Source organism: Orycteropus afer, unplaced genomic scaffold (genome assembly GCF_000298275.1).
Source record: "Orycteropus afer afer isolate SDZICR_OR568_19922 unplaced genomic scaffold, OryAfe1.0 scaffold00028, whole genome shotgun sequence".
NCBI classification, from domain to species: Eukaryota; Metazoa; Chordata; class Mammalia; order Tubulidentata; family Orycteropodidae; genus Orycteropus; species Orycteropus afer.
In genome coordinates, this window is record NW_006921615.1 from 1015503 (window position 1) to 1029865 (window position 14363).

General features: G+C 38.1%; 1 protein-coding gene across 1 annotated transcript in view; it reads left to right on the forward strand.

The window, feature by feature from the left end:
• The first annotated feature begins 9765 nt into the window (after window positions 1–9765).
• The window catches only part of EPB41L3 (erythrocyte membrane protein band 4.1 like 3), a 136423-nt gene continuing 131825 nt past the window's right edge, over window positions 9766–14363 (forward strand). The window contains exon 1 of the mRNA XM_042780224.1: window positions 9766–9957. Within this exon, the coding sequence (XP_042636158.1) occupies window positions 9766–9957 (192 nt within the window). The remainder of the gene's footprint in view (window positions 9958–14363) is intronic.

A 14363-nucleotide genomic window follows, 5' to 3' on the forward strand; every position in this document is an offset into this window, starting at 1 on the left:
ACGCCACCAGAGCTCCTAAGTCAAAGCTAAGTATAAGCATTTTGTATTGCTTTCTTTTTGGGGTTGCATGTGATAGTGTTTACTTTCAGTAACCTAAATAATTGACAGTTCAGTTTAGTCTACAATGAATATATATCAGAAGAAAAAGGAGTTTGGGGAAATAGTAATATTTAGGGAGTTGGAGAGGAAAATGCACAATTTTAAGTTGCAGCGATCACCCCAGAAAACATGTAACAAATATTAAGAGAAAGAAGAACCAAAACAGTATAAATTTCATAAAAATGTAGCTTTCAAAGATGTTTTGGCATTTAGGTCCGAGCATAGGAGGAGCACAGTATAAAATTATGGAAATAATGAGTTAAATTAGAAGTAATGTATTTAAATGTTTATGGCTTTCATTGCTTGTAATTTTTAAAACTCAGTTTCATTTCTTATATTGGCATATGAGTAGGGAAGAAGACTAAAAAAATAAGTTTTGAAGTTGAATGTTCTAATGTGGGCTGTCAATACTGGTTTACCTGCAGCTCCAATATGAATAATGCCATTTCAAATATATGGAATTAGATATTGGTTCTAGTGAGATTCCAGAATTAGAAAGCCTTACATTTTTAAGGGTGACTACTTTACTATCTCTCAATGCCAATGAATTTCATTTTATTAAAATTAGTCAAAACACAACAATGATTTTCATTCATTATATTATGCATATACTGTTGGACAAAATAACGTTACGTGCCATTGAGTCAGTTCCAACTCATAGTGACCTTATGTACAGCACAACAAAACACTGCTCAGTCCCGCGCCATCCTCACAGTTGTTGCCTGTGATGAGCTGTTGCTGACATGTCTATGTCAGTCCATCTCATTGAGGGTCTTCCTCCTTTCCTCTGACCCTCTACTTTACCAAGCATGATGTCCTTCTCTAGTAACCGGTGCTTCCTGATAACATGACCAAGGTATGGAATATGCTCGCTTCTAAGAAGCATTCTGTCTGTGCTTCTTCCAAGAGAACAGATTTGTTAGTTCTTCTACCAGTTTGTGGTATACTCAGTATTCTTCACCAGAGCCATGATTCAAATGCGTCGGCTCTTCTTTGGTTTCCTTATTTATTGTCCAGCTTTCACATGCGTATAACAAGATAATAGACCTCGGAAATATGTGGCAAAAGCACAGAAGTTCATTTTGAGGTTTGAGGTTCTGGGATTTACAACAGGTATCATGTGATATATTCATAGATTAAAAAAAAAAAAGTAATGGTAGCTCTTTGTTTTTCAGGTAGCTGACAGGTGGTTACTGGGCTCTATTCATTTTGCATTTTTATTCAGCTTGTGTAGTGCTGGCACTCTGCCTTGGTGAGAAGTCATGGAATTAAAGACAAAGGCAGGTGTAAAATGGCTTCATGACTAGAATAAACGTTGAAACCTAAAAATGGGTAATTGTGTTGCTAATTTTTTTCCTTCTATTTCTTATATAGTAAGTTCAAGGGTTTACTTATTTTAACACATATTTGACAATTTTTTAACTTAAAAGTTTAGACTGTATGGATATGGGAGGTATGAAAGAAATGACAAGACTTTTTGGCTTAAACTGAAAGAACATCTACATGTTTCCTGACTTTCTTTCCTGCCCCTGTTCCCCACTCCCATCCCCACCTCACTTAATTTATTGGGGAGGAACCTTAGTCATCACAGATTTCTAGTCTGACCCCCTTGATTTATAGAAAAGGAAATGGGAGGCTAAATTTTCAGTTATTTACCTACAGTCACACATGGCAACTTAACTTCTCTCTAATTCTTTTCATTTAGCATGTCTATACAGATTATGTAGGGGTTTAAAAGTACAATGAATTGAAATGTGTATTTTGAAATACAATTCTGGCTTTCTGCTTCTATAACAATTTTTTAAAAAATTATTGTGGTAAAATTTACCTAGCAAAAAGTTTATACCATTTTGTCCAATGAAAACTATCACCATTATACATTTCCAAAAGCTTTTCATCACACCAAACAGAAACTCAGTACCCTTTCAGCAGTCACTCCTAATTCCTTCCCTCTTGCAGCCCCTGCAAACCACTAATAAACTTTTGTCTCTAGGCATTTGCCTATTCTAAAGATTTCTTATAAGTGGGACCATACAATATTTGTCACTTGTTCTGTAACTTTTTTCACTCAGGATAATGTTTTCAAAGTTCATGCATCTCATAGTATATATTCAAACTTCATTTCCTCTTATAGCTGAATAATATTGCATTGTATTTATTAGTACATTTTGTTTATCCATTCATCTGGACATTTAGATTCTACCTTTTGGCTATAGTGAATAGTACTGCAGTGGACATTACTGTACAAGTATCTGGTTGAGTCCTTACTTTCTGTGCTTTTGGGTATATATCCAAGAGTTGGAATTGCTGAGTGATATGATAATTCTATGTTTAACTTTTTGGAGAACTGCCAAACTGTGTTGCACAAAGACTATACCATTTTACATTCCCACTCAGTCTTGGATGAGAGTTTCACTTTCTCCACATCTTTCCCAGCACTTGTTATTTTCAGTTTTTCTGATAATAGCCATCCTAGTGGGGGGGTGTAGGGATACCTCCTTGTGCATTTGATTTGCATTTCTCTCTGGTAGCATGGTGGCTAAGGCACTTGACTGCTAACCAGAAGGCTGGCGGTTCAAACCCACCCGGCCACTCCTCGGAAGGAAGATGGGTCAATCTACTTCCGTAGTGATACTGCCTCGGAAACCCAAGGAAGGGTCGCTATGAGTTGGGTCTGACTCAACGGCACTTAACAACAACAACAACAACAACGACTAGTGAAGGAGCTCTGGTGGGGTAGGGGTTAAGGCATTTGGCTGCTAACCAAAAGTTCAAACCCTCTAGCTACTCCACTGAAGAAAGATTAGTCTGCTTCTGTAAAGATTCACAGGCTTGGAAACTCAATGATGGTCGCTGTGAGTCAGAATTGACTCCATGGCAATGAGTTTGGTTTGGTTCGGAATGACTGGTGATGTTTATCATCTTTTCATGCCCTTATTTGCCATTTATATACCTTCATTGGAGAAATGTCTATTTAAGTCCATTGCCTGTTTTTCAATTGGGTTGTTTGTCTTTTTGTTGTTGAGATGTTGGAGTATTTTTATATATTCTGGATATTAAACCTGTATCAGATATATCATTGCTAAATATTTACTCTGATTATTGTAGGTTGTCTTTTTACTTTCTTGATAGTCTTTTGATGCATGAAAGTTTTTAATTTTGATGAAGTCCATTTTATTTTGTCTTTTGTTACTTATGCTTTTGGTGTCCCATATAAGAACCTTGTTGAAATCAAGATCTTGAAATTATACTCAAGTTTTATGGTATTAGTTTTTAGTTTTAGTTCTTATATGTAGGACATTGATACATTTTGAGCTAATGTTTGTGTTTGGTGTGAGGTGTATGGGTCCACCTTCTATGTTTTACATGTGGCAGTCCATTTGTCCCAGGACCATTTATTGATGGATTATTCTTTCCCCATTGAATGGACTTGACACCCTTCTCAAAAATCAATTGACCGTAGCTTTGTAGGTATGCTTCTTTAACAGTTGTGACATCTAATTATTAAGTTACTGCTATTATTGCTGATCTTACATAATAATGCTGACAAAGAATCCTGAATATAATTTCAATAAAAAATAGGAAGATGTTGCTGATATCTAAATCTTTTTAAATGAAAAATAATTATATGTAAGTATTAGCTTGCCATAGGAAAAACTGAGCATCTTTTTAAAAAATACTTTTTTCTAGTAGTCATTTATGGTACTTTTTAAGTTCATGATTTAGTGATTCTTTGGTAAATTATAGGAAGGAAACAATAAGATATAGTTAGAGAGTATGTAATCACAGAAAGCTTCAGCCACACTTGAGGGATGGGGAGTCAACCATTTGAAGAGCAGATGAAGGATGTTCTCAGCAAAGGGATAACCTCTCTCAAAAACCTTGAAGCAGAAAAGCTTGGTATGGTTTGGAAACTAAAAAGGGATCACTGTGGGCTGTAGAGATTGGCATGGCTTCTGGCCAGGGCAGGATATTGGAGTCTAAGCTCTTCCTGGAGAACATTTTAATTATTTAGATTTTATTTAAAGTGGGAAACCATTAAAGAGTTTTGAGCAGGAGTGATAGGACTGGATTTATGTTTCATGAAGATTACTGTGGCTGTCCTGTGGAGAAGGGATTGAGTTGGGCAGGGAGGTAAGCAGGGACAACTAGCTAGAGGTTATTGAAGGCGTTCAGGAAAGAGATGATAATGGCTCATGTAGTTGGAAGGGACAAATTCAAGGAAATAGAACCAGCAAATCCTTCTGGTGTATTAGACAAAGCAGGGGAGGGAAAGGAAAATGTGAGGGGTGACTTCTGGAATTCTGGCTTAAAGAAAGGGAAAATAGTGAAAGGAGGAATAGGTTGGGAAATAAAAAGCAAGAGATACCTGAGAGGCATCCACTTGGAGACTGTTAAGTGGGGAGGTGGATACTAGTTTTAAAGCTGAGAAGAGTTTGGACTAGAGATATGAATATGGAACAATACTCATTATTACTTATCTTACAAGATGTATTTAAAACCCAGGGGAAGGATGTCAAAGGTAAACAGAAAACACTGAGATTCCGAGACATTATCATGTTTAGAGGTTGAGTAGAGGAGTAACCTGTAAGAATGAGGAGGAAGTAGCTAGAGAGATAGAAGGAAACCAGTAGAGAGTGGTATGTTCTGAATTTCAAGTGGAAAATATGTTAACAAGGAAAAGTCTCACCGCCTATATTTGGGCTGCTAGTGAGTCAGGTGAGATGCAAGTTGATAGTCTGATGCTTTGGCTCTTCAGGCCATAGTGGAGTGATTGCAGAGTAAAAAGGATATGAGCTAGCAAAAGATATTAAGGGTCTTTTTTTAAAAAAAGTTGATTTATGAGTAGAAAGCAGAGAAATGGGGTGGTTGCTAGAGGGGGATTTGAGCTGCTTTGTTTTTGTAAGATAGGAACCACTAGCATGATCTCTGTTTTGGCAGAATTTTAGTCTGTAGAATGGGTATAGAATAGGCATAGCCTAACATGCATACACACATACCAGTTGTTATAGTGTCATTTCTCATTCCTGGCGACCCCATGTGCACCAAACTAGAATTGTGCTTCTTCGGGTTTTCAGTGGCTGATCTTTCAGAAGTAGGTCACCAGTTCTTTCTTCTGAGGTACCTCTGAGTGGTCTCAAACCTCCATCATTTCCATTAGCAGCTGAGTTTTTTTTTTTTTTTTTTTTTAACCATTTGTACCACCCAAGGAGTGTGTAGACTAATATCCAGCCAAACCGAACTTACTGCCATTGAGTTGAATCAGACTCATAGCGACCCCTCCTTGAGTTTTCAATGCAGTAGACTAATACACTGAGGCTCAAATAAGACAGAAGATTATATCTCTTCATGTAACAATCCAGAGCAGGTGTGCTTGCTCCATGAGGTCATGCAGAGACCTAGACTTGTGGGAGCAGCTGTGACATCCTCTTGAATGTGGCGTTTCCGTGCCTGGGTCTAAGGCAACATACTTTAGTTATAGTTACTTTCCAGCTTGTGGGAAGGAAAACTCTAGGGCAGTTGGTTTTGTCTTTACGAAGATGACCTGAACATTGAATGAATAGACCTGAACATTGAATGAATACGTACTTTCCATTATCTCATTGACCCAGACTCAAATCACATGACTGTAGCTCGTTGGCTTAGTTGGAAGGGTTCCAGCACTAAAATTGGAAGGTTAGTTGTTAGAAGGTAGTAGTAGTAGTTTTGTTCATCTCCTGCAGACTGTGAGCTTCTTGGGAATGTGGATGGAGTAACAGCATATTAATTTGTTTCTAAACCCCGAGCTAGGCTTTGCTTATATTTGGTACTCAGCAAGTGTTTGGTGAATTGAATTAGCTGTTAAAAACTAATCCTCTGCCTTCCATAAGATGAGATTTGGTTGTAAGCTCTGTATTTCACAATGCCATCACCTTTCCTCCTCCCCATACGGTTTTCTCTCTGTACAAAAGAAAATGCAATATTTACTTTCAAGATTTGTTTGAAAACCTAAAATATAAGAAGAAAAAAATGAGTTTTTAGTTTTATTTGGCTCTCTATCTTATTCTATGTTTGGACTTGATATTTTGATATGTTTTGGGCAACAGAGCACATGCCATGTTGTTAAGTCTTTTATTCAACAGGAAAAAATAGCTGGTGATCATAAAAAGTAACCCTAAATAGAAAGCATGGAAATAGCATTTGTCTTAAAACAGATTGGTATTTTTAATGTTCCTTTCCTAATTATTGAAAGAGCTCTGGTGGTGTAGTGGATAAGGCATTTGGCTGCTAACCAGAAGGTTGGCGGTTCAAACCCACCAGCTGCTTTGCAGGTGGAAGATGAGACAATCTACTTCCATAAAGATTTATAGCCTTAGGAACCCAACGGGAGTCACTGTGAGTAGGAATTGATGTGATGGCAAAGGGTTTTTTTGTTTTGTTTTGTTTTCTAATAATTAGACATACTCCAACATGTGAAATGAGGATGAGGAACTAAATGGTGTTTTTTACTATAGAGTTTTGAGTTTTATTTTGCATAATTCTACATCATGCCAGTGGGTATATAATTTACTTAGAGTTTTGTACTATTTTGCTCACGATATTTTACCATAAAGTTAAAATTAGGAAGGGAAATTATATGACAGTCCAAGATACTTGGTTTATATTTATTTTTTCCATTCCTTTCACTTCCTCCCCATAGTTACCTCTTCCCATGTGCCCTTCCCTCCCGTGCACTCCTGCCCCATGAACTGTGCAAACACTCCCCTTCTCTTCTCCTACTATTGATCGCTCCAAGGAGTGTATCTGCCTGATGTAAATGTTCACCCATATGCCTGTCTGTTGTTTAGCTGGAAGCCACAGGAATGAGTTCAGTTCCAGACCTGAAGGATAACTAAGGGCCATAGTCTCCAGGGGCTTACCAAACTCTATCAGACCAGTAAACCTGGTCTTTATTTTTATTTTTATTTTTATGATTTTGAGTTTTGTTCCACATTGTTCTCTCATTTTATCCAGAATCTCCTGCACTGATACCTTTCTGAGTGGTTGACAGTGCTTTATCTAGTTCTGGTCTCGTGGTCATATAGGCTGAGGATCACATTGTCTGGTAGTCCCTTGGACTAATTGTTTCCATGTGTCTTTGGTTTTCTTCATTCTTCTTTGCTGTGGATGAGGAGAGACCTATCTTTGCATTGAGATTTGGTTTTGAGATATTTACCCTATGTACCTAAGATAAGAAATTACTTAAAATGATACAGCAACCACTGGCATAATATTTCTCTGCTTACTTGCGCCCCCCCCCCGGGGGGGGATATTTAACGTAGTAGCATTTGTATTGTGGACAAGGTGGGATACAAGAACAGGAAGTAAATAAAAAGTCCTCTAGATACTGTATTAGTTTCCTAGGACTGCAATAACAAATTACCATAAACTGAGTGACTGAAAACAATAAAAATTTATTTTCAAGCAATTCTGGAGGCTAAGTGTCCAAAATCAAGGTGTCAGCAGGGCCCTGTTCTCTCTCTCTGAAGGCTTTAGGGATGAGTTCTTCCTTGCCTTTTGCTAACTTCTCATGGCTGCCAGCAATTCTTGGCATTACTTAGTTTGTAGCTGCATCACCCCAATTTCTGTCTCTATCTTCACATGGCCTTGCATATGATTGTGTCTCTGTGTCTCCATATGGCCTTCTGATTAAGATACCGGTCATTGGATTTAGGGCTCACCCTTACCCGATGATTACCCTTAGCTTGATTACATCTATAAAGACCTTGTTTCAAAGTAAGGTCATGAACATAGGTACTCGGCATTAGGACTTGAGCATATCTTTTTGGGGCTTATAGTTCAACCCACCACAAATATGATCATGTTCAGTTCCTCATTTGACAGATGTAAAATTGAGGCACAAAATATTTAAGCATCTGCTAGTAAGCTATTACCGTGTGGTGATTGTATTTTAGAAAGTCTTGTTTTCTTTCTTTTCCAGAATTTAATAGCAAATTATTGTATCTCAGAATCTCTGGTTTGAGATAAGGCACAGTCAAGCTTGTGTTTCATTCAGTAGATATAGGGGGAAGCTAGAAAGAGAATGTGAGCATTAACTTGGCAGGAAGGAGAGATGTGCTGGCCAGCTTCCCTCCCATCTAGTAGCAAGTACTTGTCCAGTCTAGGACAGATTTCACAGCACTTAAGCCTCCATTGTAGCTGTGGTTGTTTGTATAAAAGAGAATAATAGACATGAGAAATAAAAGAGGAAAAGCATTTCTTCGTGGGATAATCCACATTTTCATGGGATGGGAGGGGCAGAGTAGGGAGATACTGAAGGCATAGGGAATTCAGGGAAGAATATCTTCTTCCATTATTATATCATCATTAAAGTATATATCCAGATGATATAGCAAGTTCATTTTGGTGAAATTAAATGCACCTGTTATTTAATTGTTATGTCTTTAATGTCATTTGACTGTCATCTGTGGTAAAAATCTATTAGGAATAAAACTTTTGATGATTGCCAGTCAACTTTTACCTCTGGTTAAATGTGAAATTTTGAACCAGTTGTTGTAAATTTCTGGGATTCACTGGGTAAATTTAACAAGTCACCTATTAGATGACTAGGACCCCTAGTGGTGCAGTTTAAGTGCTTAACTACTCACTGAAAGGTCAGTGATTCAAATCCACAAGCACTCTGGAGTAGAAAGATGTGACAATCAGCTTCCTTAAAGGTTTATAGCGTTGGCCAGAACTAGATAGTGCCTAACTACCACTATAAACCACTCTGGGATCACAACAGAAGGTCCCAGACAGATCAGGATAAAAATGTAGAATAAAATACCAGATCCACAAAAAAGACCAGACTGGTTGGTCTGATAAAAACTGGAGATACACCCTAAGACTACGCACTTCAGACACACTTCTGACCTGGAGCTGAAGCCATTCCCAGAGACCATCTTTCAGCCGAACAATAGCCCATAAAATAAGCATTAATGCCCAAGAGGAATCTGTTCCTTAGAACAATCAATTGTACAAGATCAAAAGGACAACATTTGCCTAAAAGCATAGATGAGAGGGAAGGACTAACTAACTAACACAGGGAGCCCTGGTAGCATAGTGCCTTAGTCAAATAGTCAAATGCCTATTTGACTACTAACCCGGAGGCTGGTGGTTCAAACTCACCAGCCACTCTTCAGAAGGAAGGTTGGGCAATCTATTTTTGTAGTGATACCACCTGGAAAACCCAAGGAGGAAGGAAAGGAAACAGGGAACCCAGAGTGGAAATAGGGAGAGTATGGACACATTGTCGGAAACACAGCCATTGTCACAGAATGCTTTATGTACAAACTGTTGAAAGGGAAACTAATTTGCTCTGTAAACTTTCATTTAAAGGGATTTCTTTCCCCACTTAGGAAAAAAAAAAAAAAAAAGATTATAGCCTTGGAGATCCTATGGAGTAGTCCTACCCTGTCCTCTGGGTCATTGCTATAAGTTGGAGTTGACTTGATGGCACCAGATTTGGGCTTTTGGTTTTATTAGGTATATGAGATAGGATTGTGTTTTGACTTTTTAGCATTTCTCCATTTTTCTTATTGTGATTTTCTTTAGCCTGTCACTTACCATTCTAGTTTTAATTTCCAGGAAAGGTAGTTGCACCAAGTGATTAGATTGTCCCTTTTCCATCTTGCAGAACAATCAACCATGACAACTGAATCCGGTTCAGACTCGGAATCCAAGCAGGACCAAGAGGCGGAGCCCCAGGAGGCTGCGGGTCCACCTGGGCTTGCTGGGGTGCAGCCACCAGGGCCTGACCCGGAGCCCAAAGCGGAGCAACAGGAGGCTTTGGAGCAGTTCGAGGCTGCTGCTGCACACAGCACCCCTGTGAGAAAGGAGGTGAGCCGCTCGGACAGAGCAGTGGGCATCCCTGGCTTCCCTGGTCCCCCACTGCATCCCCACTTCTTTTCTCTAGCGTCAATTAAGTCCTTGTAGTCAGTCAGAAAATCACTTAAAGGATGTTCACTGAACTTCTTCTGTGTCTGGTTTAACCTTGGTATTTTAGCACTGGAGGGACTGAGAGGACATCTGGTCCCAGACAGATGGAAATTTATGCTATTTTTAAAGCTTTCAGTGAATGACATTCCACAACCTTCCTTGGTAACGCTTTCATTTGATTAAAACACTTAAACTCACACTGCTATCTGGACAGGAGATTATGGATTACATCTGGGTTTAGAAGAAGGGAAAGTTTCACTGATTTTTTTTCTTAGACATTAAATGTTCTGAAATGGTTTTAAATACATTCTTTTTTTTTTTTTTTTTTACTATTTAATAGTAGTGTTACTTGGTACATAGTTAAGTGATTCCCCGATAAAGAAAGCTTTTATTGACTTGCTTCTTCAGTTCTTCGTCAAGGGATCTCTGGTGGCATAGTGGTTAAAGCATTTGGCTACTAACCAAAAAGTAAGCAGCTCAAGTCTACCAGTGGCTGATCCATGGGAGAAGGATGAGGCAGTCTGCTTTTGTAAAGATTCTCAGCCTTGGAAACCCTAAGGGGCAGTTCTCCTCTGCCCTGAAGGGTCATTATAAGTTGGAATGGACTCCATAACAGTGGATTTGGTTTGGGTTTTGTTCTTCATCAGTGCTTTATTGATATAAATTATATAGGATGGGCACCTTATTTCCTTCGTAGAGACCTGTAATTCCCTATCCTTTATAGGTGTCCATTTCCTTCTGTTATCCCAATCTGTAACACCAGCTCCAACATATACACACACTCAGGTACACTCTCTCTGAAGTACGAAAAGAAAATGTAATGTTCTAAAGACCTCTTCTAGTATCTAGCCAAACTGATAGCTTTAATTATACCTGGGATTGTTTTTTATTCCAAGCCTATTAGTTAGAGCTATTTTAATTTCTCCCAGGGGTCACTCTGACCCTAATCTGGCCATTTACTTTCACTGTATGCTCTGTTAGTTTATTTTCCTTTCTTAGATATGTGTATACTTTCAAGACTATTCTCTATAAATATTAGGTTGCCATGAATATGGGCATTCCTACTTCCGTAGTGATACTGCCTCGGAAACCCAAGGAGAGGTCGCTATGAGTTGGGGCCCACTCGATGGCAAATAACAACCATGACACAACATGAATATTATAAATAATTCTTTAAAAGTTTGCATGCTGTCTTAACTTCTTTGTGCTGCTATAACAGAAATACCACTAGTGAGTGGCTTTGAAGAGCAGAAATTTATTCTCTCACAATTTAGGAAGCTAGAAGTCCAAATTCAGGGCACACAGGCACTAGGAGAAGGCTGTCTCTCCGTTCACCTTAGGGATTAGGGAAAATCCTTGTCTCAGCTTCTCTAGACCCAACAGTCCTGGGTTCCTTGGAGATCTCATGACATGTATCTTCTCTGCATTCTTACTGGCTTGTCTCTGTGTCTAAACTGCCATTTTTACTGTATTTTTGCATATAATGCACCCACATAAATAACACACGTATATATACAGCATGTATAACATGGTTTCCAGATAATGGTAAACTTGCACATTATTTGAGTAAAAATATACTATATTTCAAAAGAGATTAGGTTTTAAGACACACCCTACACTGATACCCTCATTAATTAGATAAAGCTTTGTTTTCAAATGGAGATTGCACCCACAGGTATGTTGTTGTCAGGTGCCCTCCAGTTGGCTCCGACTCACAGCAGCAGTCTGTGTGCAACAGAATGAAAGGCTGCCTCTTCCTATACCTTCCTCACAGTTGTTGCTCTGCTGGAGCCCATTGTTGTAGCCAGTGTGTCAGTCTATCCCATTGAAGGTCTTCCTCTTTTTCACTGACTCTCTACCAAGTTTGATGTCCTTTTCCAGGGAATGGGCCCTACTTTAAACATACCCAAAGTAAGAAATGCAAAGTCTTGCCATCCTTACTTCTAAGAAGTGTTCTGGCTGTACTTCTTCCAAAATAGGCAAGTGGTGGTCCACAGCTGTAGGGGTTAGAATGCTACCACATATTTTTTTGGGGGGAGCACACAATTCAATTTATAACACATGCAAAAATATAAGTATAGTTTATACCTATGCCTTAAATGAGTCCGTGTTTAAATTTCTTTTAAAACTTCGGACTTAGAATCGACCTGTTTTAGAGTACCTACTTTAATGTAGTAAAGAAATCTGGAGTTCCTGCTAGTCATTGGCCTTTTATAAATTTGAAGTATATGAGTCATGTTGAAAATTCTAGAAGATGAAATCAGTATGTTAGTGAAATTGTTTGGAAGCACAGCACATTACTACAATATTAAACTATATATTTTCAACCAAATAAATTAGATTTCTTTTCCCATGGCATTTACAAGTTCTGCCTTTCAACAGTATAATAACATTTTTCATGTTCTATAAATTGATGTGTTCTGTCTGACCTAAGAGGTTTAGTGATGAGGAGCTGGGAATATCATCCCAACTTGTTAAACAGAATCTGGAGAAGTTGTTTTCCTTGATTATCTTTTCTCTCGTCTCTTCTGTTTTCTCCTTGTTTCTTTTTGTGGAGGGGAGATGGTGGTATAGTGGGTTGTTTTTGTTTTAAATTTTCAAAAATTTTAAATTACTAGAGTGAGTGGTTTTCCTCTGAAATGAAATATGAATATAGGGGATAATTATAGAGAAGAATGAGTATTTATATCCAGATATTTCCTTTATCTTCTACAATCACGTAATTGACATAAACAAGAGAAATAATACTCAGCCAAATGACTACATGCAAAGTCAGGAGGCCTAAGTTAGTCTTGCCTCCTGCAATAGTTAGTCAGTCTTCTGGGCTTCAGAATCTAGAAACTGAAGTGTTTGGGAAAGATAATTTTCTAAGATTCTCCCACTCTAAAATTTTTTGGTTCATACAGGAAGCCAATTATGTTGGAGGAAGAATTATGTTTTGGCATATAGTAAGGATACTATGAGTTGGAGGCAGTCCAATGGCAACCAGTAACAACAGCAACAACAATGATTAAAACATAGGCTTTTGCTGAACTTGAATTCTGGTTTACTAGTTTTATGAACTTGGGAAAATTTCTTAAGGTCCCTATGCTTCTCTTTCTCAGCTGCAAATGAGGGTAATATCTATCTCACAGAGCTGTTTTGAGGATTAACTGAAATAATGGATTTGCTGAAGCGGTTGAACTGGTTCTTTCTTAATTATAATGCATTATGTGACTACGTTTGACATTTCTCTGAGATACTTGGTCTACTCTTAGAGAGTTGTTACCTTGGTTTAAAAACTGTGTGTAAGAGCATCAGTGATCTATTCATATGTCAAGTGTTTCCAGAAACAAGGCCTGCCTTTTGAATGATGGTGGTTTTTAGATGTTTATGGAATTGACATTGAAGTAACTCAGAAATTTTATTCTTATAAGTTGTTGTTGCTACATGCCATTTAGTCAGTTCCAACTCAAACTGTACAAACACTGCCTGATCCTGCACATCTTCACAGTCATTGCTTCGCTTGAGTCCATCATTGCAGCCACTGTGTCAAGCCATCTCATCGAGGGTCTCCCTCTTTTTGGCTGACCATCCTCCTTACCAAGCATGATATCTTTCTCCAGGGACTTGTCTCTCATGATAACATGACCAAAGTACAAGAGGTAAAGTCTTGTCATCCTTGCTTTTAGAAGGAGCATTCCAGCTGTATTTCATCCAAGACAGATTTGTTTATTTTTCTAGTAGTCCATGGTATATTTAATATTCTTCACCAACTCCATAATTCAAATGCATCAATTCTTCTTTAATTTTTCTTATTCATTGTCCAGCTTTTGCACTTATATGAGGCAACTGAAAATACTATAGCTTGGATCAGGTGTACCTTACTATTCCTTTGAATATCTTTGCTTTTTAACACTTTAAAGATGTCTTTTGCAGCAGATTTGCCCAATGGAATATATTATATTCTCATATGAAAAACCAAATTCATGCCATCAGTTGATTCTGACTCATAGAGACCCCTGTTCAGTTTCCAAGTGGTCAACTTTATGGAAGTAGATTGCCGCATTTTCCTTCTGTGGAGCAGCTGGTGGGTTTGAACTGCTAGTCTTCTGGTCAGCAGTCAAATATTAGGCACTATGCCACCAGAAATCCTTCCTATTCCCATATAGGTACTTTAATTTTTAGTATAGGAAAAGTTGCCTATAGTGGCTTTCCTATGATGAAATGAAATTTCAATTCAATGTCTTATATAAATTATAAAGCACTTAACAAATATGTGATATGATTATTGATGTAAAATCCCAACTTTACCAAACTGCCTCAAC